The sequence below is a fragment of the Anoplopoma fimbria genome, chromosome 1 (assembly GCF_027596085.1).
Source record: "Anoplopoma fimbria isolate UVic2021 breed Golden Eagle Sablefish chromosome 1, Afim_UVic_2022, whole genome shotgun sequence".
Taxonomy (NCBI): Eukaryota; Metazoa; Chordata; class Actinopteri; order Perciformes; family Anoplopomatidae; genus Anoplopoma; species Anoplopoma fimbria.
Window position 1 is genome coordinate 9,074,891 of NC_072449.1, and position 27,862 is coordinate 9,102,752.

Genomic DNA, 27,862 nt, shown 5'->3' on the forward strand with positions numbered 1-27,862 from the left:
CTGAGCGGGGGAAGAAATCTGTTGAAAATGAAAGACCTTTCGCACACCATTCAACACAGACATGTGGATAGAGCCAACAAAAGAAATCTGCTGCTGCTGTGACTCCGCCATATGATTATGGTGACATGACAACCTGCTGTGAAACAGATATTGATGGTTACTAAGGGATTACTCGAGCTGGGAACATCTTGTTTTGTCATGTAACACCTAGATATGTGTGGAATCTATCATTTGACTGTGAGTCTTCAGCACTGACTCACATACACGTGCTTTACCTTCCTGACCTTGTCTCGTATTTGTTGGTGAGTGATTGACAGGTCTGAGCTGTAACTATGGGGACGAGGATGGAGGTGGCCCAACTTGAGAGCAGGATGAACACTGAGGACTATAGAAAGCTGCAGGGCCTCTTCCTGGTGAGGGTTTTTCTTTGTCAGTTTATCAATATTAAAACACTTAATTCAGACTGGAAACACTTAAAAAAGAGTTAGAATTGATTCTGTGTTTTTGTTTACCAGCTGTATCCCATACCACACCTCCAGGTCTCATAAGAAATGCTTTAAAGATCGGGAAAGAGTCTGCAGCACATTGTGTTTGAATGCTGTTTATCTGTGAGCTGACATTATGGAACGTCTCCCGTCTCCTACAGGACCCCTCGGGTGCACCTCGCTCCTTGTCCAGGACTGAATTCATCGACCTGGCTTGGTCATCAGTTGGCCGGGGCACCAAGGAGGAATATGGCCTCCTGTTTGACAGCGTGGTTGTCACCCAGGAGCACCGAGGCCTCCTTCTGGACCTCGAAGCCGTAATGGAAGAGGGGCGTGTCGACTGGGGAGGCCTGTGCAGTTTTCTGCTGGTGGAGCTTTCGGATAAATTAAAGAACACCAAAACCAGCATTGCGCCACGCTGGAAGCCACCACGCACTTTGACCTGTCCACACCGAGACCCGGTTCAAAAGGTAAAAGGTCACTGACCTCTTTGAGGCTTAAGAGAAGAGAAGCATTTATGATGACGGTTGGAACATGTGGCCCATTTTAAAATGTGATCTATTGCAGCATGTTATCTGAAAAGCATTATGACATTGACTGACTGGAGAATCCATAACTGTGCTGACTGGGTGGAATTCCACATTATTAAACATTGTGCGAGGAAAGGTTTGAAAGTATTAGGGTCTTGCTCATCAAAATGGCCCACCTCTTATGAGATAAATGGCTCTGGACTCTTTTAAGTTTAACATCTATCAATTAATATGTAAATGAAGCGCCGGTATAAAGTGTCTACTGCTGTGCAGAAAGTGATGGCTCACCACTTTAATCTTTCAATCCTGAGAATGTCAAAATGTCAGGATGTTGTGTAAGTTGTTTTCAAAATGGCTGGAAGGTTTTGACTTAAAGAGGCAGACAGACTAATGGGGCTGAGAAGACTAATTGCAGTTTGAAGCAATGTCAGTAAAGAGTGGCAAGACTTAAGCAGGGTAGTGAAAAATACACAAAAGCTGCACTTAAAACCCCCTGTATGCTTCCTTTCCATCACCAAACGGCAGACAAAGATAAAGGCTTGTTGGTTAGAAAAGCAGCTAAAAAGCCAGATTATCCTATCACAAGTTGGTGGAGACCAAAACAGAACTTTAAGGCAGCAAACATTGGAGTTAGGATCGTCAGGTGACCCTAAACACCAAATGAACTCCATGTCTGCTAATATTGTAAACGGACAACTCTTTGCACACATGATAATGTCGTGTTCACAACAAGTTACTCCGCCCCCAAGTCACCAAAACAATCAATTAATACTGCTTTATTGCAATTAGTCCCACTTCCAGTTTCGCTTCTGTTCTAAGTATTTGGTACTTCACATGTTTGTCCAATTCCCTTAATTAGTCGTACTGATTAGCTGAAATATACCGGGGTCTCCATGATGTTAATGAGAACCCCCATTAACAGTTTAAGCATTTTAAACCCAGGATAAAACAATATTGATTTTGCTACCATTTAACAATTACAGCTTCAGTGACACAGAAATGGGAGCAGATTTATAAGTCTCACTAAAACAATATTCCTAATGGGACAGGCTAGCTTGAAAATGGGCATGACTTTGGCTCTTAATCACAAAGGCAGTCACACAGACAAGTCAAACTGAATGAGAATTTTAAAAATGTAAGCAATTTACCACAGGTAAAGTGTAAAGTGTGCTCCATTAGAAGAAATGTCGCTAGATATTCATTGTACCAGTGACTTACCGGCTGCTGATAAATAGGTAATTAGAATAATTAGAGATAAATGCATGACACGCCAATCTGAGAGGTTCTATAAAGTCTGCACTTGGCTGTGAGAGAGTGAATCAGTCTGCAGTAATTACATTGATAGTAAATCTAAGCCCTGACCTCTCTTCTATAAGTGTTAATAAACCTCTTCTTTCATTAACGATATTCAATGTCTCCCTCTCATCATACACAGTCAGCTCAAGCCTTTTTTTTCTTCTTGAAGCCTAGCCAATAAAATGGCGTCATTCATTAATCCTCTTTGTTTTATTAGTTTCTGCACAGAAGAACGAGCCCGACTCACGAGCCCGACTCACATGCTTCCAATAAGAGGAAGATTTAAGGTGGAGCTCATTTCGAAGTTATTCCAGTGCAGTTTCATGGCTAAAGATTCACAAGAAAGGAAAAGGAAATACTTTCAACTGAGATATTTTAATCTTAAACGCTGTTGCCTTCATTTGAATAATACAAGCTGCATCACAAAAAGCATTAAAAGTTGTCCCGAAGGTCAATTTTACAGAAGTGTTACGCAAGCAGAAAGTCTCTCTGTTGCTTCGCCCCATTCCAATTTATCCGGGTTAGATGTTGTTTTGTGATGGCCTCTGGTCTCCCCAGGTGTTGCACCTGCAGAGTTCAGGTCAGTATCTGACCGTGAGTAAAGGAGGAACTGTGGGGCTGCGGGACGCGGAAGACATGTCCCTCCTGCATGCACATCGACTGCAAAACAGCACGGTCTCACCCAAAGACCTCTGGGTCACAGACGTGGTGCTGCTGCACAACGTACACAAGGTGATTTTTACTTCTAGAAAGTCACACAACAAAGCTATGTCAGTCAGTCAAATTATTGATTAGTGTCCTGGTTGTGTTGACATATTTTTTGGGTCAGTAGCATAGTTTACACAGCTGAAAAAATGTTACCGTAGGAATCATTTATATGAATTATTGAGTTATCGGGGGGAGATATTGTACTGCACAGAGGTAAACAAACATTTCACCCGATCAATTAATTATTGAGCAGAGGTTTTTGGTTAATGGCATTGCAGACATGAAGCCCTTGCATAATGTTTAGAAGATAAACATTCATTTTTCAGTAATAACACCATCAATTATTGATCAGCACACTTTTCATTAACAATTCTTTAATCAACAGAATTGTGGGTGATGGCTATATTTCTGTTGAATAAAACACATCAGAATGCTCCAGTTATGCATCACTTATCAGTCAGGGAAGTTCTACCATTGTTATTATATCATATTGATGTATTGAATTGCTTTCTACCGGTATGTCTCTCTGTTTCTAATCATCTTTTTTTCCTCCCTTTTCCTTATACTCAGATAGCTGTGTCCTTCACAAGTAAGGAGGTGTGTTTTTATGACATTCTGTCAAAACAGGACTTTGGGTGCAAGTATAAACTACAGGTAACATATCCAGAGTATACGTATATTTATATATAGATATTATAACCTGAGAAAACTATAGATGGACATTGTGCACATCACTTCTTTTCTAGGGTTTGAAGTTTACTCCCTGGTGTCTGGACTATTGGGCGGATCCCTCTAACCCGGATCAGGCCGTCCTCACCATAGGAGACATTGGAGGACAGGTATTACACAGAACAATAGTAAGAGGGAGGCCGAACATTGTCAGGAGTCTTCAATTTTCCGCGTCATCTGTTTGTGTTCATCGGTCAGTCGTTCCATAACTCTGTATGTGTGTGTATTTTATCCCAGGTCAGTGCTTTGTATTTTACCTCAGCTCAGATCTCTCTGTTTGAGAGACTCGGTCTGAGGAAGGACTCCGATTCGGCAGATATCATCCTATGGGACGAGCTGGTCAAGGGAAAGAATCACTCCTGTTACACCGTGACACACCAAGGGCACACGCCTGCCTGGGTGAGAAAAGGTAAGAAAAACAAACACACTCACACACCTAAAACCTTCTATTTATATATGCTTTTATGAGACAAAACATCACTTTCAGGCTCTCTTTGATGAATGCCCAATCAACTTGTACCAATGCACACAAGCATGCCTTTATTGTATCTTTGTCATTGTTTCCCTGCCTCTTCGTTGTCGCTGCCCAAATTTCTGTTGTTACACATCTACTTTTTCATATTGTATGCACATGAAGGGGCCAACAGAAAGAGCCTACACTCGTAGAAAAAACCCCATAAAGCTGGTATTTCTAAATTAGTTTCGTGTTGGCTAACGGGACTCAGGATCATGCTGTCTTCCATTCTTATAGTTTACTGCATTCAACTGGGGCCTCAGGTCATAAAGAGGTTTATTAGTCGGACAGAAGGAAAGCAAGAATACAAAATGAGTTGCTTAGATGACAGAGAGAAAGAAAGAAAGAAAGAAAGAAAAAGAAAGAAAGAAAGAAAGAACACACTCCGGGTTTCAGGGATACCTGACGCTCACAAACACACCCTTTCACCTTGACACCTGGATGAGTCCCAATGTTCCTGCTTGCTCACTTTTTCAGTAACACTACAATAACGCACACACACACCCACCACAAACACAAACATGCAGCGAGTCCTGAGTCATCCACTTCATAGTCTTGCATAGCCAGACTTGAGACTTATTGGCATAAAGTCTCGGGTCTTGAGACTCCCCACTTCAGCTCAGCGCGGGTAACAAAGAGGTCGCTTAGTTGTACCTCGATTGCATCATCCGCATAGAGTCCCTCTGTAGAGTCATTGGGCTGTTTGATAATGATTCATCCGAGGCGGCGCTCTGAGACTAGCTTGGCTGAAAGGGGAGATTCTGATAAAGGGGGTGGAAAAAAGAATAAAGTACATATAAATAAGCATGACAAATGGGAAAACAAAGGGGAATAAAAAAAGGAAGGGAAACAGAGGAGCCAGTGCCAAAACATTTAAAGCACTGCTTAATTGAAATTTCGCAGGCTGTGTGTGCGCATGCATGCGAATCAACAAGAGAGGGGCGCATACTAACGTCTGCTGTGTGTGTGTGTGTGTGTGTGTGTGTGTGTGTGTGTGTGTGTGTGTGTGTGTGTGTGTGTGTGTGTGTGTGTGTGTGTGTGTGTGTGTGTGTGTGTGTGTGTGTGTGTGTGTGTGTGTGTGTGTGTGTGTGTGTGTGTGTGTGTGTGTGTGTGTGTGTGTGTGTGTGTGTGTGTGTGTGTGTTGTGTGGTGTGTTTTGAGAGTGTGAGAAAAGGACCTCTGGGGTGCTGGTTCCGTTCTTTTGAAGTTGCCCACCCTGCAGGATGAGTGGGCTGTGTACCATTAGACATGGCTAGTTATCCAGACCTCCAAAACCTTCGGGCTCACGGGCCACCAGAGAGGGGAGGGAGGAGTGGGGGGAGGAGAGGAGGAGGAGGAGGAGGAGGAGGGGGGGAAGGGATGCTGTTGAAACAGAGAGGGAAAAGTGAGAGGAAATGAGGAGGAAATGGGGATGGACACAGATCAGTAAGGACAAGGAAGGAGAGCTGTAGGAAGTGTGCTTCTGCGAAGGAGAAAATCATTTACATATCCACATAATGTTGTGATCAAAGAAATGAAAAAGAAGATTAAGATTAAATGTCAGCGTGTTGCTAAAATCTCCCAAAATGTGCAGCGATTTGTGGCAGAACAAAAGGGGGGTTTGCTTTGATGTCAACACACAGCGTCTCTCGCCGTTCCTCTTTTAAATTCTAAACTCACAGCAATAAAAGTGTGACATTACGCACCGCACTGGCTAAAGCAGGCGTTATGTATGTGTGTCTGCATCACAAAATAGCTTGATTTATGATCCGTCTGTGTCAGTGAAAGAGATGGCCTCATTAATCAATGATGAGTCATGCGACGCTGTCTGAAAATCCACTGATCTTTTAATGGAGAAAAAGACGTGGTGTATGAAATGTAATCAGACGTAATTATTTGCCCTAGCAATGCGGCTGATCTTTGACCTGCGACTGTCACATGCCATCTCACAAACCCCGCACTTATTTGTGCAGTATTTGAAAGCCAAGAAGCCTCTAAATGAGACGTGCGGCATCCAATTTAGCTGTTTTCAATCAAACAGTTAATTGAGACAGATGGTGATGCAAGATCCATTACATTTTCTGTAATACCAGTGAGCAAATCAAACCGGCCTAATTCTATGCTGTGCTGAGCGCCTGTGGATTGGTTGGTTTGCTATACAGCGGGGTTGCGGTCAATGCACATTTAGCACAGCCATCTCAGAGAGTGGATGTCCTTCAGATTTCTGGTAGCGAGAGCGTTTTCACATCAGGAGGATGAAGTAACTAATAGACCGTGTGTCATCACCAAAACATGTTGCAATGTTGTTGTTTTTTTACTTGGAATTAGCTGGAGAACTAATTTATTCCCTCTGCGGAATTATTGCTCCACACAGAGGGGGCTGCTTGGAAGCAAGTGGTCATTTTATTTCGTCTCTGAAAATTTGTTTTAATACAGAGAAAGTTTCAAATCTGTGCGGATAAACATTTTAATGAATTAACCCTATTGTGCCCTACCACACACTCACCGATAGTCAGGGGATGTGGACATTTCTTTAAGACACATCACAAATAAAAGTTAACCAGGTGATCTATACTTTCAGATGATACAAATAAAAACCATGCTGATGCATTATAAACAATATGTTTCTTATTACGTTGACGGCCAGAATAAACAGCAACCACAGAAAAACTATTGAAAAAAAGACAAACTAGTTGTCATAATTGTCATAACTTCCTTTCACTTTTCCTGCAGTACGTTACCTGGACTCGCTGGACGCCTTCGTGTCCTGCAGCACCAGAGCACAGAGCAGCATGGTGATCGGCTGGAGGGAGAAGGACAGCAGGAGTCTACGAGTCACTTCTTTTTTCACACAGAGGGGTGTGTGGGACATGGACCACCACCGTGGACTCAATCTGATAGGTGGGAACCAATGTGTACTCAGAATTACAATATACAGTACCAGTCAAAAGTTTGGACACACCTTCTCAGTCAATGGTTTTTCTTTATTTTTATTTGTTTCTACATTGTAGATTAATATTGAAGACATCCAAACTATGAAGGAACACGTATGGAATTATGTGGTAAACAAACAAATGCTCAACAAACCAGAATATGTTTTATATTTTAGATTCTTCAAAGTAGTTGAATGAGAAGGTGTGTCCAAACTGTTGACTGGTACTGTATCTCTATGATGTGGGAGTATTATTAAGAGTGTAAGAGTTCATCCTCGACTAGGTTTGATTTATACAGCCTGATACCACAGATTTGATCGTAAAGAAAGTGCAAAAAACACTTTCTTCAAACAAAATGTATGTGTATATATTCTATACATAACTCAAAGGCATACAGAGGCATCAAATGCATCACTGAACACTGAATTGGTTGTGGGCGACAAAAACAGTATGGTTTCCTGTAATTAATTCCAGTAAGCGCCTTTGCTAATTCGGGACATTCTGATTGGTTGTAGCCACAGCAGGTGTGGATCACCAGGTCTTGCTGTGGAACCCGTATGTGACCTCAAAGCCGGTTTGCAGGCTCAGCGGGCACACAAGCCCCGTCACCTCGGTTCGCTTCATGCAGACCCAGCAACAGTTGCTCAGCTACTCCAAAGATAAGGTAGGAGAGTGTGTGTCTCCGTGTGCAGCACTCTGCTAGAGAAAGATAATGTAATGATTAAGAGCCCTATCAGTGTTTTATTAATTGTAATACCTTGCTATAATTACTGCAGAGGAAGGAGGCTGTGCCGCAGATGATTGGTAGCCTGTTTTAGAGCGTTGCCATTATAAGAGCTGACGTCTCTCAAAAAATGAAGACCACATCTCCTCGAAAGCCCTTCTTCTCTCTGATGCAGAGAGGATGTTGGTGCTTGTGCTGCATTTCCTCTCCCCCCTTGTAGCACCGTGTGCATGTTTGCCTACTCTTCGGCTTTTTCTGGAGATAATGAATATTTGAGTTTAAGTGATTTATGTTCCATCTGCCTTTTTTTGCTCAAACACCATCTGCCATTGCAAGAAACTCTGAAAGCTTTACCTCGGATTCCTCTGGAAGAGCTCCTGGAACAGAGACAGTCCATTTGTTTTGTGCTGTAAAAGCAATATGGCAGAGTTCTTGTGAATTCTAACTAAGTGTCACATTGTGAACAGACTCATATTTTTTTGCAATTATTGCATTTGTTCTGTAATTATGATAATGTGTCAGGCTAATAACTGTTTTATTTATAGTAGGAGTTCTGTAGTTTTTTCTTTTTCTGTGCATGTGGCATTTCATGTAGCTTCTTTTACTACAGTTCATCTATTTATACACTTTCCAGGTCCTGTGTCTATGGGATGTAGCTCGTCAGCTGTGTGTTCACCGCCTGGCCGGTGTCTTCCCAGAGACGCAGGAGGACACACAGACCCTCCTGTTTCTCCACGAGGAGCGTCAGCTCCTCATACTTTCCTTCAACAGCCTGCTCGTCCTGCTGGAGACCATGAAGGAAGAGAAGAGGACCAGCAGCCACGAGCACCCTGTCACCTGTGTGCTGTATAACAGTCTGTTCAGACAGGTATGCAGTTGAAATGGACCCCTGAGGCTTTATTTCTTTGATTTTGAGTCTCTTCCACTGTTTCTGTTGATCTTTATCCAAAGACATATTTCAAGCAGAAGGCAGGCTGTATAGATGTTCTAAACTGGATGTTTGAAAGTTCAGTCTTGACCTTGGAAACGGCAGTTTTACAATCTTAAACTCAACGTTCATTTAGTAGATGTTCTGGAGCTCTCAATCATATCTCATGCTCTTAATTTAGCATGTTTTGATAACATTTGATTAGAGGATGAGCAGAGGTTTCACAGAGGAATAATGCTTTCTTCAATTATGTGTAATTATTAGGATTTATTGTATGTTTTTTCCTTTTACCCCTTTCCATGCAAGACTTACACAGCTGACATTAGTTTCCCCACACTGGGTAGGAACACCACACAAATAATAATAAATAGCTAATGTATCCATTATGAACTTCTGTCATTTTAAAGAGTGCAGTCAATCTTTTGCTTTTATTCCCACTTGACAGCAGCATCAGTCACATGTGTTTCCTCAGTGGTGGCTTAGCACTAAAATAAAGCTTAAAGAAGCGTGGAGAATAGTTTGGCTTTGTGAGAGCCATTAAAGAATACATCAGTGGAACTTGCCTTTTTCACAGCATAAAGAATCAAACACTTTTTGATGATTGATATCCTCTCTCTCTCTCTCTCTCTCTCTCTCTCTCTCTCTCTCTCTCTCTCTCTCTCTCTGCAGGTAGTCAGCAGTGACTCTGCCTCTTCTGTGATCTGCTGGCTGGCTCACACAGGCCAAAAGGTCAAGCAGTTCCACCGTTGTCATGGCAACAACGAGATCTCCACCATGGCCCTGGATGGAACGCAGACCCGGCTGTTTACTGCAGGCGTTGACGGGGAGGTCAAAGTAGGTGTACACAAACAAACACACGCACACACACACACACACACACACACACACACACACACACACACACACACACACACACACACACACACACACACACACACACACACACACACACTTGTTCAGCAGTAAACCACATAGAAAATAGAGTTTGGCGACAAGATGTGTAGAGGAAGGTTAAGAAGCTAGAAATCACAAGAATTTCAAATTCGTAACTACTCGTAAAAAATAAAACATTTTATTGACTTGATCTGAGAGGCAGCTACCAAAAAATAAATAAAAGAGCACCAGCTTCACATACAGAACTTTTTTCTAGCATGTAGGGCTTCCTATGGCACACCATCCATTTTTTTCTACCACAGGGGCAAACGCTACAGTGCATTATATTGCGGCGAAGGTCAATATAACTTCTTGGGTACTCTTGGGTGTCTTTATTAACTTATGTACAATGCTTTTCTAACACTGGTTGTGTAAAATATATCCTTGGTGAATTAGCATAAGCTGATACTGGCGCTAGCCTTTGCTAACATGGCTGTGGTTGGCCAAAGGAGTCGCACTCTGCTGGCCGTTTGAAAGAATGCAAGATTAAGGCACTTTTAAATTGGCTTCACTTTTCCGATGCGGGGGTTACTGCCCCCGTTACTACTGATCCAGCAGTATATATCCTTTTCCACTGGCATTCCACTGCTCTTATTATTGTCATATTGCCATACGGCGGTGAGAGACTGTTGGCAACCTTCAGATCGTCCGTGATGAGAATGTTTGTATGTTTTTATCGATCACGTCTGATGTAGTTTTACAATAAATTCCAACGTTGGTATGACGCTGCAGTAATGGAAAGCTCCTACAATCCACCAGGAGGGGGCACTGTAGACCTTTGGGAACTTATTTCAATTCACAACATTTATCACTTACCAGCCACTAATCTTTTTGTTTATATTTTTAAATAATGAGAAAAAAAACTTAACATTTACGTTTGTAAAATCTGAGTATTTGCATCAGATTTGCATATGAATCAGAGGGCTGTACTATATGCATGTTGAGACCATGTATATTGAGTATTTGTTCACATTATTGCCATTTAGAAAAAAGTTATAGCCCTCTGTGGCTGTTCTAATGTGTGTGCACATGCAAGCATGTGTGTCTATTAATATGTATTTCAAACAAGTGGTGCTTTGTGGCTTTTTTTGTTTGCACTCCACATTCAAGCACTGCATAATAGCTCCTAGCTCAGTGCAGTTTTTCTCAACAGATTAGTAAAATAATTATGCACATTACAATCAACATAATCAACCACATCAGCTCTCTGACCACATGAGCCCTCGTGAGGATGCAGCATTGTTCATCCCGTGCATGTGCAAGCAGCGTCAGGTATACACTCACAGTGCCATGTGAAACAACCACACAAATCATCCTCAGCAGAAGAGGCAGGCACCCCTCGGGCCAATTAGCGACAAGATGCATCATCTCTCCAATTTTCATCAGCACTGAAACCCGTGGCGTAGCAGTTAGGGCCATTCAGAATTTGAAATTTTGACCTTTTAATTACAGCGTTCCCATTGGGCCAATCAGTGTCTCTTTGTTAAATGCCACAACACAGATCCAAACTGCGTCATCATGCAAAATTGGACAAACATTTCACGAAACAGTGTGAAATGATACCTGAGCTGTCATGTTTGGTGGAAGTACCAACAATAGGATGGCTTGATAGTTTTTATCCTCAAGTGTGGCAGCCAAATTATTGTCATTGTCATCATCTTGACAAAAAACTCTTACAAAAGTGAATACAACTGTTACTTTTTATGTTCCTTCTTTCATTGCCAGACAAGAAAAGCTTGAGAGTGTTATGTGCTTTTGTAGCAACTTACATTCTCAATCTTTTAATGGAACATGTACAGTTTGTCTTGTGTCAAAACCTTCTGTTAAAAGAAGATGACATGATGACTGGTGTTCTCTGTTTGCATTTAGGGAATGCCTTGAAATGAAGCATGTTAAGTGTTGTTTAAGGGCTTCTTGTGTTTTTTTGTGCTGCAGGTGTGGGACTTCAATGGCCGCTGCCTCCACAGAATGAACGCCGGCCTGGGTCGGCCTGTGGAGATCTCACAGGTCCTGCTGCTGAAGAGGAGCATACTGGTGATGGGCTGGGAAAGGTGTGTGTGTGTGTGTGTGTGTGTGTGCGTGTGCGTGTGTGTGTGCGTGTGTGTGTGTGTGTGTGTGTGTGTGTGTGTGTGTGTGTGTGTGTGTGTGTGTGTGTGTGTGTGTGTGTGTGTGTGTGTGTGTGTGTGTGTGTGTTGTGTGTGTTCAAGTGTGATATTTATGGTTTGCTTACTTACAGTATGTACCTTCTGTTTCACTAATTGCAATATTGATTACACGGAATGTGCAATACTGGAAAAGTAAAACTGTGTGCAAATTTAAGCCTTGAAGGTGAGTCTCATGAGTTTTGATGCAGTAACATCACAGACTGCGCATGTTTGCAAGGTTGTGTATGAAAGGGACTGTAAATGTGTATGTGAGAAACACTGTGTCTGTTTGTGTGTTTGTGTGTGTATGTGTGTGTGTGTGTTTCTGTCCTCTCCTGCAACCTCTGTCTGCCTACGACTCAGAGCCAACCAGACATCTGGACTCTAACGAGTATCGCTGGCCCACCTCATATTTGTGTGTGTGTCTGTGTGTGTGTGTGTTTCTTTTTTATACCCACATCACATCTGCTCTTCATCTTCATCATCATCATTTCACACCCAGTGAGCTGAACTCTGCAGTGAGCTATCATCAAGTTATACGACTCCCTCTTTCTCTCTGTCTTTCTCTCTCTTCTCCACACACAGACACACACACACACACACACACACACACACACACACACACACACACACACACACACACACACACACACACACACACACACACACACACACACACACACATAGGTACACACACACTGTCTTGGTCTCTGGGGTGTCACAGCGGTAAAGAGAACATAGACGACAGATCAGCGGCAGTAAAAGAAAAATACTGCCGGTAACTTCCTGTTTCTTCACAGCTGAATAGACCACAGTTTTATCGGTATAGTGCTGTGTTGCATGGGATCTAATTCAAAGGCGGCTTGCCTTCTGCTTCTCATACGATCTCATGCAGGTTGAAATATCAAAATCCCACTGATACACATATACTTCAGTTTGAAACAACTGTGAATCTTTTTTTTTTTCACGTCATGTACACTTCCAACAATAAAAATCAATAAAACTTCTGTCATATCATATAATAAAATATTAAAGAAGTAGAATTCATTGCAGGTGTGCTAAAAAAATACACCAGTTTCTTACGCATGGTTTTTGCTGTAGCAGTGTGGTTTAAAGGAATAACTTCAATTTCCCAACACTGCCCCGATGCATAGCAGGTAAAGAAAAGTTTGAATCTGTTGCAACCCTGACAAAACAAAATGTATTAAAGGGTAACTTTGGAATATATTTTTTGATCTTGGTCCAGTATTGAAGGACATTGCTGTTACCAGTGAAACTTGCTGCTAGGTCCATCTAATTCAAAGACCTCATCCATATAGTTGAAATCATCTAACGATTCAACCATCACAATGACAATCTTTTAGATAACACTGTGGTTGTTGAACCAGGTTGTACGTCGACATTTACTGTAAAGAAAGTCCCTGAGGTTTGTACATGTAACACACCTTTACAGCTTCCTCACTTCTCACTATCGCCTTCTCTCTTTGTGTCTCTGCAGGATGTTAACAGTTTTCCGTCTGCATTCCTTCTCACAGTCTTTTGTTGAGCCGTCAGAGTGGAAAGGAGGTGTTCAGCATCGCAGCGACGTGCTCTGTGCTGCATTCCAGCCTCCACAGACTCTGGTCACAGGTGTGTGTGTGTGTGTGTTTTGTGTTTCCATAGGATGAAGAGGTTTGATATTGAGTGTCTATATATGCTCCTGTAATTCTCTGTGTCCTTCAGTCCACTTTCATGCCTTAAATTACGAGTGAGGGTTTGTGCAGTGGAAAGAGTGAGAAATATTACCCCGTAAAATAACCGGGAGCAGTTAGCTACTGATTAAAATAAGTGGTGTTGTTTTCAAAGGACTCATTACATTACATTACATTACATTACACTCGTGCTCCACAAGTCACACTCTGCTGGAAATAGCTCTCTGTTTTTATGAATGTCTGTGCACATGTGTATGCAGAAAGAGAATTCAAAATCAAAAGTACAACTGTGCTTGTATGTTTGCCTCTACACATAAATGCACACTTCAAATCAAAATGTAACACTTTAGCATATGTGGTTACATGTCAAAAATGATGTAAAATTAGAAGATTTAAGTAGTAGCAGGTATGAGTGAATTAAACAATGTTCTAGAGTATTTACTGAGTTCTAGAGTATTTACTGAGTACTGAGTTTAGAGTATTACAGGTCTGCCTGAACCTTTTAAGTCAGAGTTCTTCCCTGTTGTCCTTTGTTAGCCCCACTGCTGAAAGATACAGTATTTCATTTCACAGATCAATATTTTATTCCTCAGGGGAGCAACAGCTTCTTTTTTTTTCCTCTATTCTGAGCTGACATTTGCCTTCACCACAGGCCAAAACCTTTTTATGTCAGAGCCCATTAATCGGCAAGTTCGGTCCTAATTACATTTTTAATTAGAGCTGTATTAAAGGCAGGTAAACGGGAAAAATAAAGCAGTATATGTGATTTAAAAAAAAAAACATGATCACTCAGTGCAAACACCCGTTTAATGGGAGAGAGATCAAGATATATTTCCAATAGAAAGTTAAAACCTCTTCTCATTACACTTATTGATTTGTTAATAATCTCTCTCTCTCTCTCTTTTCTCGCTCTCTCTCTGTGTGAGTCTTATCATTGTTTTTTTTTGATGTAGTAGGTTTGATCAGCAGGTGGGTGTTTTTGTGTCTATATTTAATATCTCACTGAAGTTATTCCTTTTTGGGAAAAAGAAGATGAAATCATACATGGCAGGAAATTATCAGGAATTACCGTCAAACTGATTCGGCAACTGATCGGTGCATGGGTTCAGTGGTAGCAAATGCAAAATGACTCACACATGTTAAATCAGTAGTAGTCCTAAAATCAAACCAGCGCTTATTAAAATGCAGATACACTGGGCCCCTCTGGCTAATCTCGTTTTCCAATCACTCTATTTTTTCATTCCACTTGAAATTTGTTTCAAGTTTGAGCGCATGAGTTTTATAGTTTATTTATTCATATATTTTACATTTTGACGATTGTGGAATTTAACCCTGTGGCACTCCATCCCCTTTGCCAAGCTGTCACATTGAGCGAATCAAGAAGGACAACCTCGTTAACCGAAGAAACCAACAAAACCTGCAAGTTACATAAAAACACACACACAAAAAAAAAGACAGGATACTTTAAAAAACCAGCAAGGCGCCTCGGCACTCAGCACATTCTTAGATGTTTGTGTGTGAACGATTGAACTGGCAATCCTCCATTCACTGGTCCACTTCTATAACCATCAAACTTCAAACACTCTGCTCCCAATTTGCCCCCAGTATGCTCTTCAGTTTGTGAAGTTGTATCACTTTGGCTCACGCATTGACATTTCGGTTTCAGTTTACCAGTCTGTGCGAGTCGAGTGCAGACATAAACTGCAGACCTTCTCTTGCCTTCTTGGACTTGTCGACCCCAAGAGATGGAGAGCGATAGAGTGAGGGATGGAGGTGAAAAGGTAGATAAGAGTGGAAGGAGAAATGGTTTGGAAGGAACTTAATAGGAGCCGGAAAAACACCCCCCACAATTCAGGAGCTACTTTGTGAACTATGAAACTTCTTCAAAGTTAACTCCCCATTTCTTTGTCAGTGTGTTCAGCGCCTCTCTCTGCCTGCTCCTTCTCTTCATCCCAGACTCTAACTAACACTACCTGTTTATTTATTTTTTACCTCATCTCCCTAGTTAGCCTGCTGCATTTCTCCCCCCACACACACACACACACACAAACACACAAACACACACAGCCCCGCGCTGTACCCTCCACCTCCAATTTAATCCAAATGCCCAATTTAAATTATGTTTATTAGAGCTCTCTCAGTGGGAGTGAGGAGAAATGAGACACAGTACTTTCTGTCTTTCAAGTGTGTGTGTGTGTGTGTGTGTGTGTGTGTGTTTTGTGGTTGTGTATGTGTGTCGTAAAGCTGCAAGGGTGGGGGTTTGTTTTTGCCAGAAAAGGGAGAATAAAATGATGTATGTTGGTGTGTTTTGAAGTTGTGTTTATTTGCGTATGTCTCTGAATTGTGACAGTGTGGTTGCATTTTCAGGCTTAAGCTGAATCACTGAATCCTTTTCTTAATAGTTGATGCAAGAAATTGACAAAACATTAGCTGTCTTTGAATATTTTGCATATCTATCTGTGATTTATTTCTGTCACTCTGATTAATACGGATGATTCACGTCCTAAATAGTAGTTTTTATTAAAAGCAGCACTCACTTTGGCTGAGATTTGATTGTTTCCTAAAAGTGAGACAGAAGAATAAACCGGTATCTTGTTCATGAAGACTTTTTGGGTATCAAACCTGTAACTTTGCAGTTTTTTTTTAATGCTGTTCTGTTGTCAGAGGCACTGGTTTATCCAGATCAACTAATCTCTTCTCCAAAAACAAAAACAATCATTCATAAACTCTTCCTATGTTTTAATATTTTGTGCATTGCTCTGTCTGTCTCTAGCCTTTGGGCAAATGTGAAAAAGATTGAATCACATTCACATCCCAATTTCCTATGTTTCCACACTTATCTACTGGCACACTAAAGCAAAAGGTAGATTTGAACTATCGCCGTGTTATTTTCTACTTTAACTATCTTCGGTAATTCTTTCTTCCCCTAATCCGTCGAGCACAAAGACGGAGTCTAAAAAGCGATGACACATTAGTTTCCCTTGCCAGCACATTTCTTCAGGGTTGCAGTGACTAATGCGGTTTTCACATCAAAGCATGTGTGCTGCCAAATTATATGTTACTTATGTGCCAAGTGAAAGCAATGGTGGCATCAAGGCCGCCAGTGACAAAAGTCAATTTAAAGTTTTGTTGGACACACACATGCTTAGGATGCTCAGGCTCAAGTTTGTGTGTATGTGCATGTGAGGGTGTGTGTGTGTGTGTGTGTGTTGGTGTTTGTGTGTGTACAGGCATCTGTTTGTTTGTGTCTTAAGTTGAATCAAGTTGCAGCAGGAGCATTTGGCTGACGTGGGACTGAAGCCTCCTCATCCATATTCAGAGTCTTCGCTAGGTTCCGCTTGGTTTCTCACAAACACACACATACACACACATACACACACTGACACACACTGACACACAGACACACAAACAGCAGGGTACATGTACACAGGGGTCCTGTGTACCTCCCTCAGTCTCAACCACCTCCCCCCCTTTTCACTCTTCGTCCTTCCCTTGGATCCCTTAATCCTCCATGGCTGAACACCTTCCAAGCGACCGAGGACCAACTCATCTGAACTTTGATGGACAGCCAGAAATGTTTTAGAAGTGGAAATGCGAGTGTATAAATCAGAACACTGAATGACGGCAATGACATATTTTTCAAACAGAGGTTGCTCTGATTTATATGTACTGTATATTTTAATATGTCTTTCCTGACAAGTTAGTGAGATAGAGGGGAAGTTGTTTAAAGCTTTTTGAGGCCCCCAGAGGGAGCTGCGTGAAGTCTGATAAACCACCTCGAGTGATGTCACAGGTGAAGTCAGCGTCGGTTTGGTCTGATGACTACAAGTTTTAAAATGAATAAACGTGTGTAGTTATGCGCTTACCATAACTCTGTAGCCTGCTTCTTATCTCTGCATGAGGCTAGCGGCTACACTAGCCACGACTGGCATAACAATATCCTAATGACCGTGGCATTCGCGCTGCATGGTGGGTAATGTAGGCGCCAGGTTTTGACAAGGACAAAGAATGCACAGAATAAGTGGAAGATTTTTTTGCTGCATCAATTTTGATCCTTTTTTTGGAAAAGGATGTTAAAAGAGTGCAATGCTAAATTGGTGGAGTTATCTTTAAATGAAAAGAAGGTATATGAGTTTGTGTGCTCTTCAATGTACTTTCATTATTTTTTTCATTGTCCGTGAATGAACATGTATCACTGTGCTTATTAACAAGGGCGATGTTAATCAAGCTCCATGTAAAAGCTTAATATTGTGTGTGATGCTGATATCTATACCCTCTTTCTCACTCTATCTTTGTCACACACACACACACACACACACACACACACACACACACACACACACACACACACACACACACACACACACACACACACACACACACACACACTGATAAAAGCCCCTTGAAATACATATGCTGGATCTTGGCTGCGTGAATAATGCAGGCGACCCACGCTCTCGTAAACATTACACCTCCTATTGCTCACACATACTCACCTCCCATATTTAGCAAACCCTTTCTAATACATGTATAATGTAGATTATTTGAAAAGCACTTTCTGTTGAGGTGAATGTTGAGTGGTGGAACAGACGGTAGCTGGGGACGGATGTTGGGCTTTAAAGTGCTTTTTAGTGGCTGGCTGACATGATTCAGCAGCACGAGGAAAGTAAAATGGTGCGTTGTGACATAGAGTTCATGTTAATTGTTTGTATAGAGCTTTTGAAAATGCTAAATTTTCTTTCTGTTTCAATGAACTTGGTCATGAATGCCTGGCAATTCTTTCAGCGTTTTAGGGATACAAGAAATGCCAAAAAAAGCAATGTGCGAGTTTATCATAAGCCCTTTGCACTCTGTTTCGTCTCGTCTCTTATGTGTGCAGGAAGCTATGATGGAGAGATTATAGTGTGGAACAACAGCACAGAAAAAGCTTTGAGGAAACTGCGGCCACTTGCTGAACTCAGAGAAGGCAAGAAGTCTCACTTTCACACACAGATGCTACTAAATTCAACAGACACTTTGTTTTGCAATTGTAAAGTAAATGTTTCTTGCTCTTCTGACTGTGATCTATCTCTCTTTCCTTATGTTTTTTGTATTTTTTCCAATTCTTTGCTTCTAGGTCATGTCCCTGATTCTCATCTCGGTGTGAATGGCAAAGAAGACCCAGATAACTCCATTGCCATCACTAGATTGTTATTCATACCAGGACGCACATCTGCAGCTGTAACAGGTAAAGTCTTATCTTTATCAACCTTAGAGTGTGGAGGATTTGTTAAAATAGGTTCTGTAAGATGTGCGACATGGCATAATGTTTGAGTAACAATGTTATGAAATAGCCCCAAAACAAAAGAAGTGAATTCCTTTTTTACCCAAACATTGTTGCTCAAATAACATGTTATCATGCCCAACAATGTTCCCATTTTTATTATAGCCATAAAACCTCTGAAATGAGGGGGTGATTCTGCCCTTTTGTTTTTAAACCAAAGCCTCTTTAAACATATATTTTGCCCATATATATGTGAGAGCCTTCAATTTGAGGAGTTATAGTTGATGCAAACACAGTGAAGTTACTTCAGAGAGTTGAAAGAGTTCTACGACGAGAAGCTTTTCTTTAATGGCAAATACAGCCTTGTTTTTGTTGCAATACACAGATGCACGCTTGTGTTTACACATTAAAAAAGACAGTAAGGCTTCAGGTATCTTGTGCCAAAGTTACTGCACATTAGCTACTCATCAATCATTGATGCTGAGTTTTACTTCAAGTTTTCCCATTTCTAACTTCTTTTTATATGCAGTAACTCAAACTCTGAACTTTTCCTTTCTTTTTGTCTCTATTTTTAACAACTTGCTTTTTTTTTTTATACCAGTCTGATTTATTTGTCGCTTGTATACTTGTTGTTGCTTCTGCTTCTGCTAGCTGATGCCTGTTTAGCTGCTGGGTAAAAGAACACAATAAGCGTCTGGACCTTGGTCTTCATGCCTGCTGCTCATACTGACTGAGGCTGTGTGTGTGTGTGTGTGTGTGTGTGTGTGTGTGTGTGTGTGTGTGTGTGTGTGTGTGTGTGTGTGTGTGTGTGTGTGTGTGTGTGTGTGTGTGTGTGTGTGTGTGTGTGTGTGTGTGTGTGTGTGTGTGTGTGTGTGTGTGTGTGTGTGTGTGTGTGTGTCAACAGAGCCGTTGTCAATAGAGCAGCATGTCTATGAGCTTCTATTGTCCTTGATCCAACTAATTTTCCATGCGAAACCTACTTCTTTATTCCCACATTTCCAGCAGGTGGTGCAGACTTGGTGTCCTGTGGAGGTTCAGGCGTCGTCCGACTCTGGAACACCGTTCACAGCCGTCTGGTGGGAGAGTTCACGGCTCACAACCGGGACCTTGGGTCCATCCTTACGACCGTCAGCCCCTGTGGAAAATATTTAGTCACAGCTGATCGGGAGGGAACACTCAAGACTTGGGACATACAGGTAGGTGTTGGGCGCACACATATGCATAATATATATCACATATCAGCTGCATGGAGCACACTTAAAGTACATGCCATCATGAGGGTTTTTGTACACTGAAAAACAAGCGAGAGAGAAGGAGGCTGGTGAACACAGAACCAGAGGGAGCGTCAGAGATCAAGTGACAGACTGTCGTAAACAATGAAGAAAGAATGAATCTCCAGATTTCCGTTAGATCAGACATGTTGTTCACTCTTCAAAATGACAGACAGTGCTGTCATTCTGAAGCCTCAGTAGTTTGCTAGAGTGCAAGCAGACCAGTCAATCATTTTGAAAATCTCCACTGATACAGGAGGAGGTTATGTCCCCATCCTCTTTGGTATTTTGTTTGAAACTTGAGAAGCAGTTTGAATGAATGGGAGGAGTGTTGTTTCCAATTTGTATCCTCTTTTTAACAGACTTTAAATGTGTCTAAAAAGAGTTCCCATGACTCTTTCTGGCAAATCCCCTCCACTAGAAGAAATCCGTAATTCCAGCCAAGTTAGCTGATTAGAATTTCACTGCAGCTCGCACTTTACATGCATAACACATGTTTGGGAGCTGAAGAGTTTCTGCAACCTCAGAGAGGCCTTTTGACTTTTTGACTTTTGATTATGAAGACTTGGATCGCACCAACGGTATGAGGCGTAGCTGCATCACTGTCATGCTCGTAATCGCAGTAAAAGAACACCCCTCTCGGGTATTATTGCGACAATATTCAGAGCTCAACTCTCTGTCACAGTTTATAAGAGGGGATGAATTCAGATGGATGCGTCTCATTTGGCTTCCAGTTTAATTTATGGAGATGTATGTATATATGTAGCGGAGTTGAAGAAGTTGGACAAGCTCAGTGCTCTGGTAGAAATCCTGTCCTTTGGCAAGTTTGGAGCATGCTGCAAAATCAGCTGGATGACTAACAGACGCAGGACTTCACAGTTCAGTACCAGGTCTCATCATGACATGTTGATGTACACCGTTACTTTTCATATTACACAACATGCAAAGTAAAGTAATCATTTGTGTTAATGATTCGTACGCATAGATGGAATTTGACTACGGTTACTTACGCTCACAGAAACAGACAAATAAACAAAACAACAAGGAGGTCCAAGAAGAAAAAAGGATAAACATTAACTATTTTGTACACAGAAATATTAAATGGAAAAGTATATATATATATATATATATATATATATGAACATAAAAACACGAAAAACAACGACAATGAAATGTAGATAAAAGTGCATATATGCAGAGTGCAAGCTTAGCAATTGTACCTAGAAAACTGAAGATCCTTCAAGAAGTTAATTACCTTCATTTCAGCTGCTTTTGGCTACTTCTATCTGAAATCAAGCCCCCATTGTTTGAAAAAGTCATAAAGAATTTTGTAATTCTGCTGTGTGCCATTAGAGAAGGGAAAGCTTGACAGGCATAGCAACAGTAACTAAGGGGGTTAGAGTTTAGCGGCCTTACGATAATATAAATTGAATGCATATTTTTGTACATCCAGCCAAAACACAGTAGCCTTCTGCTTCGCTCCTCTGTCCCTGCAGCAGTACTGTCTTGAGCCAGATGAAAGAATAACCAAAGAACCTCCAAAACTGCTGGGCAGTTTCCGCCCACACCTTGATCATGTGACTCACCTGGAGATGTGTCTCCATGGCGACAGACTCTTTGTTCTCTCAGCATCATCCGACTGCAGTGTGGCCTTTAGCTACCTGCCTGGAGAAACCGTCGGCCTGTTCGGACAGGTACGCAGACACACACACACACACACACACACACACACACACACACACACACACACACACACACACACACACACACACACACACACACACACACACACACACACAGGTCATCTCAGTGCACCGCAGCAGCGTGAAACACATAACATAACCTGCGTGTGTGCAATGAATTGTTTTGGATGGCAGAGATGTTGTTCAGCACCACCCTGTCATGGTAACCGCCTTAGATCCTCCCAGTTCAAACGTACAGCGGCGCAGGTGGGCTCTGATAAAGACTTTACCTCCCACTCTGCAGCCTGCTGGTGGGTGGTAGCAACCAGTTGACGAAATGGATGTGAAACCCAGCATCAAGTCACGGTTAGGCGTGTGTGTGCGTGCGTGTGTGTGTGTGTGTGTGTGTGTGTGTGTGTGTGTGTGTGTGTGTGTGTGTGTTAAAGGAGTCCCATATTAAGTTAGCCCGGGGCCGTGTCTGCTTGCCGTTGCTTCATTTCAGTTAGCCTCAGGCTCACACACATACATACATACACACACAGACAGACAACCAGACAAATAAACCACAACTTAAAGAAGAACATGCATTGATGAACGCAAACATTCATTCAACTTTGTGCAATACTAAGGAATAAGAATGTTATCATACTCGTGTTGCAACATTAACAAACAACAGAGCTTGTAGACAAATAAATTAGCTAGTTTAAATCTAGTTTATGTTAAATTTTAGTCTTTTATGCCACATTTCTTTTAAATAAGATAGTGCTGTCAATCCATACTATGTCTGTGTAACTTTTATCAGAGGTGAATAAAGGCTACATCCATATTCAGGATATGTTTTGGAGCAGGGAGAACATACAGAGACAGTAAATAGCATTAAAAGGCTTCCCACTACAGATAGATGAGAGTTCCCTTGGCAGACTGGGCTGCATGTTTAAGTCCTTTAAATCCACATGACCCCAGCTAATCTGCGGATTCAAAGTGGCAATCCTGTGGTCACAAGGTCACCCTGCCCTGAAACCAAATGCTCTCGCTGTTCTGTCTTCACTGCTGTCCATCATCCGTAGGAGGAGCAGTGGTGCTTGGAGAGACCCGGACATCTGCGCCCACAGCAGGAACCAGAGCGGAACCAGAGAGACCAGGAGGGAGGGAAGAGGTCACCTCCAGCTCCCGGCGAGACGCTCCCTGACCCAGGACCCGACACCTCTGCAGAGGGTGGAGGGATGGGGATAAAAGAGGAGGGTGAGGACTGTGGGACGGATGCAGGAGTGGACGGAAGAAAAACATTTATCCAGGTCAAGAGTTGAGTCCGTCTAAAGTGCACTGTGCCGGTGTTGAACAATTTCAGCTTTATTTTTAAAGCTCTGTTTCACTGTGTGGTAAAGCTGCACAGTGCTTTTGAATTGTCCTGGAGGTATTGAAGATCCATGATTTTGAGTTGGATTCCGGAGGAACTACTGAAATAAGTTTTTCTTGATATAATTTACTTAAATTCGATGAAAAAAAATAAAAGTTATACTTAAGATAACTAAGCCATTGTCTGCCATGTATTCAAAAGAACACGAGTCAGAAAAACACTTTGCAACACTTTGCAGCAACTAAATTGCAGCTTTTCCCCCATTTTATTTCCATGCCTTAGGACAGTGTGGTGCGTAACAGCGAATAGTCACGGCTGCCTTTCACAACCACAAAGAATGAAATAGCATTTGTGATGTTCCCAATTCTGTGTTTTGTACTCTGATGCTTAGAGAACAGAAAGAGATCGCATTCAACATCATTTTTTTTTTCGGGGGAGTTAGCGAGTGCCTTATGGTTTGAAAGCGATTGTGCTGCTGTAATACAACAGTCAGTAAAAGTTAGCAGTCCTCGCTGGAGTTCTCAAAGTCAGTCCTCACATTCATTGCCAATGGAGTAGCTTCAGGCTGGTACATACATTTGACATCGGGCAACAGAGGGTTTTATTTTCTCGCTTTCTACATTTGTAAGATATATTTTCATGCCCGAAATACTGATGGGGCTGTAGTTTTAATGTGAAGTTAAAAGATCTGATTATAATCGTACACACACACACACACACACACACACACACACACACACACACACACACACACACACACACACACACACACACACACACACACACACACACACACACACACACACACACACACACTCATTTGATACATTTATTGTCAAAAGGGGATGTGAAGGGAACATTCAGTGTGTTTAAGTGTCTTTGTACTTTGCATTTATCAAAAGGAAAAAGTATTGAGATTATGTGACGATATGAGTTAAATGATTGTGGCGACTGTGTGCATGCATGAAATCAGACTTGACCACGTTTATTCAGATTTCACCACGTTTAGACCATTGCTCAAATGCCTTACTATATAAAGAATCAAGTAACTACTTTGAGCACGAGTGTTTGGTCTTGTCTTTTGGGAACAGAGTGGTTAAGATCATCTGAGCTTTGAACATTTTGAGAAACTGCATAAGAATAAGTGTCTACATTTGCCAAATATTGAGAAACTGGCAGTGCAGTAAGAATAAGTGTGTGATATGTTTTTTTTTTAGCAGAATTTTAACTGAAAGATGGATCTATATGTCTTTTTGAAAGATGATCAATATGTCTTGAAATACTGACAAAATATTATGCCAACTGAATCTAATAATTTACTAGATATTAAACCATTCCACCTTTGTTTTTATAATACATTTCCTGTTCCAAACATCCTTTTCTTAAAGGGATTGTATAAAGGTGATCAAGTATGTCCATTGGTATTTAATATGCGATATGAGTTTACAATTAATTCAGTTCCTCCCATGCATTCAGGGATTACATGTTCGGTCTGTGGCGTTCTTTAGGTAACACTCATTGACTTCTTGCTTCTTCACAGGATATTGTATTTATAAGCCCCCCTGGAGTTACAGATACTGCAACGAACTACGCGTTGAGCTTACACATTTTTACATTTTCATACTTCTAATTAGAACAAAGTACAACTGTGGCTGATGGGAATGTCATTAGTTTTGCAGGTAAAAGGTCCCTAAGCAAAGAATTGGACGAATTTAAATTTTTACCTGATGATGGCACAAGATAAAAAGTCAGGAGATCACCAGTTATTAGAAATAAACCTGAGGGGGACATGTTTCAAATTCTATTGTAATCAATCCAATAGACATCTCACCAGAAATGTCACGTTGTTGCCAAAATAAATGTCAGGGAATCACTTAGGTAATTAGGATAAATCCATGGAGAGCAATGGATATCTGGACTAAGATTTGTGCCAATCCATTGTGGTTGATGTTGTTTCATTGAGTAAGTGAAGGTGATCACCAAAGACCATTATAGTTGTTTAGATACTTCTGTCTGGACCAAAATGATGGACGGACCGACCGACCGAAATTGTCGTTTAGAGCCACACCAGTATGGAAAACGTCCGTCCAAGACTAAATTAAATGCAGGTGTAATATTTAACTGTAATGAGATGTTAAATCAAACTTTTATCATGGAGATGGGCTGGAGGCAAGGAGAGAAAAAAGTGCTCATGATTATAACCTAAGCCCGCACATATTCATTACATGACCATAAAAATGTAAGCAATCAAAGAACAATGTGATTTAAATCTATAGTCTAATAGTTTTCTTCAGGATAATTTAAATGCTAGATGTGGAGAAGAGAGTGTATTTAAGTGTCTCAGTAAGCCCAAGGGCAGGTCAAATGACAATGGAGTCCACTTTTTAACAGAATAAAAGACAGCTAATTTTTTAAACGCCTCAAAAGTGTGAACTGGAGGGCAGTTGCTGTGTGTGTGTGTGTGTGTGTGTGTGTGTGTGTGTGTGTGTGTGTGTGTGTGTGTGTGTGTGTGTGTGTGTGTGTGTGTGTGTGTGTGTGTGTGTGTGTGTGTGTGTGTGTGTGTGTGTGTGTGTGTGTGTGTGTGTGTGTGTGTGTGTGAGTGTGTGTGTGTGAGAGAGTGTGAGAGAGAGTGTGAGAGTGTGTGAGAGAGAAAAAGAGTGTACTGTATTGAGCTCATCAGAAAAGTTTGTGTGGTTGATTTGGTGGAAGGGCCAATTGGCAAGTCTACACTGGGCTGCCAGCCAGATACTGGGCATGAGGTGAGGAGAGGGAATGGCCTCACTCCATCACCAGCTGAGTGCGAGTGTGTGTGAGAGTGTGTGTGTTTGTTTGTGAGTGTGTGTGTGTGTCTGAATAGTCTCAGTCCATCAGAGCAGCCATTTACGGGTGAGTGAGAGCGTCAGGTCTGTTCCGCTCACTCCATCACTGTGTGTGTGTGTGTGTGTTGTGTGTGTTTGTGTGTTTGTGAGCAATAGAGAAGTCATGGATATTGATGGGTCTGGGCGCTCAGTCTAATCTCTGCGGCAACACAAAGTACTTTGGTATCCACATGAGAAATAAGACACGCTGCCCTCTGTCACACACACACACACACACACACACACACACACACACACACACACACACACACACACACACACACACACACACTCACAGACACTCACAGACACACTCACAGTGCAGGATTTCATCTTTTTGTTTTTACACAGCCATAAAGATCACTTGAAATTATTACAAACTAGATTAAAAGAGTGAATATTGCGTACAAGTCTAATAACCGAACAAGACTGTGAAATGTAGAGGTCTTTAAATTAAGCAGCAACTTCACACATACACACTCAATTTGGAGGCGGAAAAGCAATTACAAGCAGGCAGGTTGATTTTGATTTTAATTGGAGCTCTTGCTGTGAGCTCCACCTGTTATCGTCAACAGCCAACAAACATAAATGTGGAGTTGTCAGGCCTGCAAAACTCTTTTCCGCTCAGTTTTATTGAAATTCCTGCGGCCCAAACACCAGCTCCTCCTCCAAGTTCTTGTAATTAATTGGTTGAACAGTTTTAACTGCGAGGAGCTGATTGGCAGTATTTAGTAAAAATGTGTTTTACTTGCACATGTCTTTCTGTCCTCCATTTTCACGTCTACTTCCTTTTTATAGTGCCGGTTTCAGCCTCTGGGCTCACCCTAATTTTCATAGAAGTCGTCAAATACATTTGAGCTTCATTTGCACTTACAAATGAAAGCATTTGTCAGCAAAGTTCTATTTCAATTTTTCAGATTCACACTTCTTTTGCCCAGTGAGGTTTAAGGTTTCATCTGAAATTCCTGTAACATGGAAATGCAAAGATTGATTGCTATGCCGGTCAATCTGTGCATCCCTTTGATCCAGACCGAAATAACTCAACAACTATTGGATGGATTGTCGATAAGTACAGACATTCATGTTCCCCTCTGAATAAATTGTAATAACTTTGGCAATCCCATAACTTTTCATCTGGCACCATTACAAAATTTCCATTTGTCCAATACTTACTATACAAATTAGTAACAGCATTCCGCCTCAGCTGTATTTTGGGTTTAGTGTTAGCTTTCAAGAAATGCAAGATTTTCTATGATGACAAAATCAAGAGTAGGTTTCCATAGTTTTAAATAGTATAGTTCATTTTTTTGTTTCATTTTTGATGCAGGTGCTTCGGCGGCTGCTTGACTCTGGAGTTCTTGGAGGAGTTGAGTGTACCGGGTGAGGTGGCGCTGGGTGGTTCAGAGAGGGCCCTGCTCAGGGAGCTCACTGACACTTTGGAGCCCTTCACTGAGGCCTGGGACATGGTGCACGGGGACAGACATACATACATACAGACAGACAGACAGACAGACAGACATGTCTCCATCAGCCTGGCTCTGCCTTGTGTTCTCGGCCTTCGTAAGCATCTCTCTGAGACCTCAACCCCCACTGCCCCTCTCTCCTGGTGTGCCTCAGCCAGGCTGTAGAGCATGCTAACATGCTAAACTAAGCTGTTGAACATGGTAAACATATGCCTGCTTAACATCAGCATGCTAGCTTCATTGGCATGCTGACATTAGCATTTAGCTAATTTGGTAAGGTTTAGGAAAAACATCACAGTAAGGCTTAAAAAAAAGTGCGTATTCTCAGTAATATTTAACTAAACACCTCACAAACGCCCTCATTAAGTGCACCAT

General features: G+C 41.6%; 1 protein-coding gene across 1 annotated transcript; it reads left to right on the top strand.

The window, feature by feature from the left end:
• Window positions 1-332: 332 nt before the first annotated feature.
• LOC129091852 (WD repeat-containing protein 49-like) lies at window positions 333-23,708 on the top strand. Its single transcript, XM_054599562.1, has 17 exons — window positions 333-413; window positions 647-955; window positions 2,870-3,043; window positions 3,590-3,673; window positions 3,766-3,858; window positions 3,986-4,157; window positions 6,974-7,141; window positions 7,689-7,837; window positions 8,532-8,765; window positions 9,495-9,659; window positions 11,694-11,809; window positions 13,401-13,531; window positions 18,473-18,559; window positions 18,710-18,820; window positions 19,859-20,052; window positions 21,624-21,821; window positions 22,877-23,708. The coding sequence occupies exons 1-17, from the start codon at window positions 333-335 to the stop codon at window positions 23,114-23,116; spliced, it is 2,706 nt and encodes a 901-aa protein (XP_054455537.1). The 3' UTR covers window positions 23,117-23,708.
• Window positions 23,709-27,862: the final 4,154 nt, after the last annotated feature.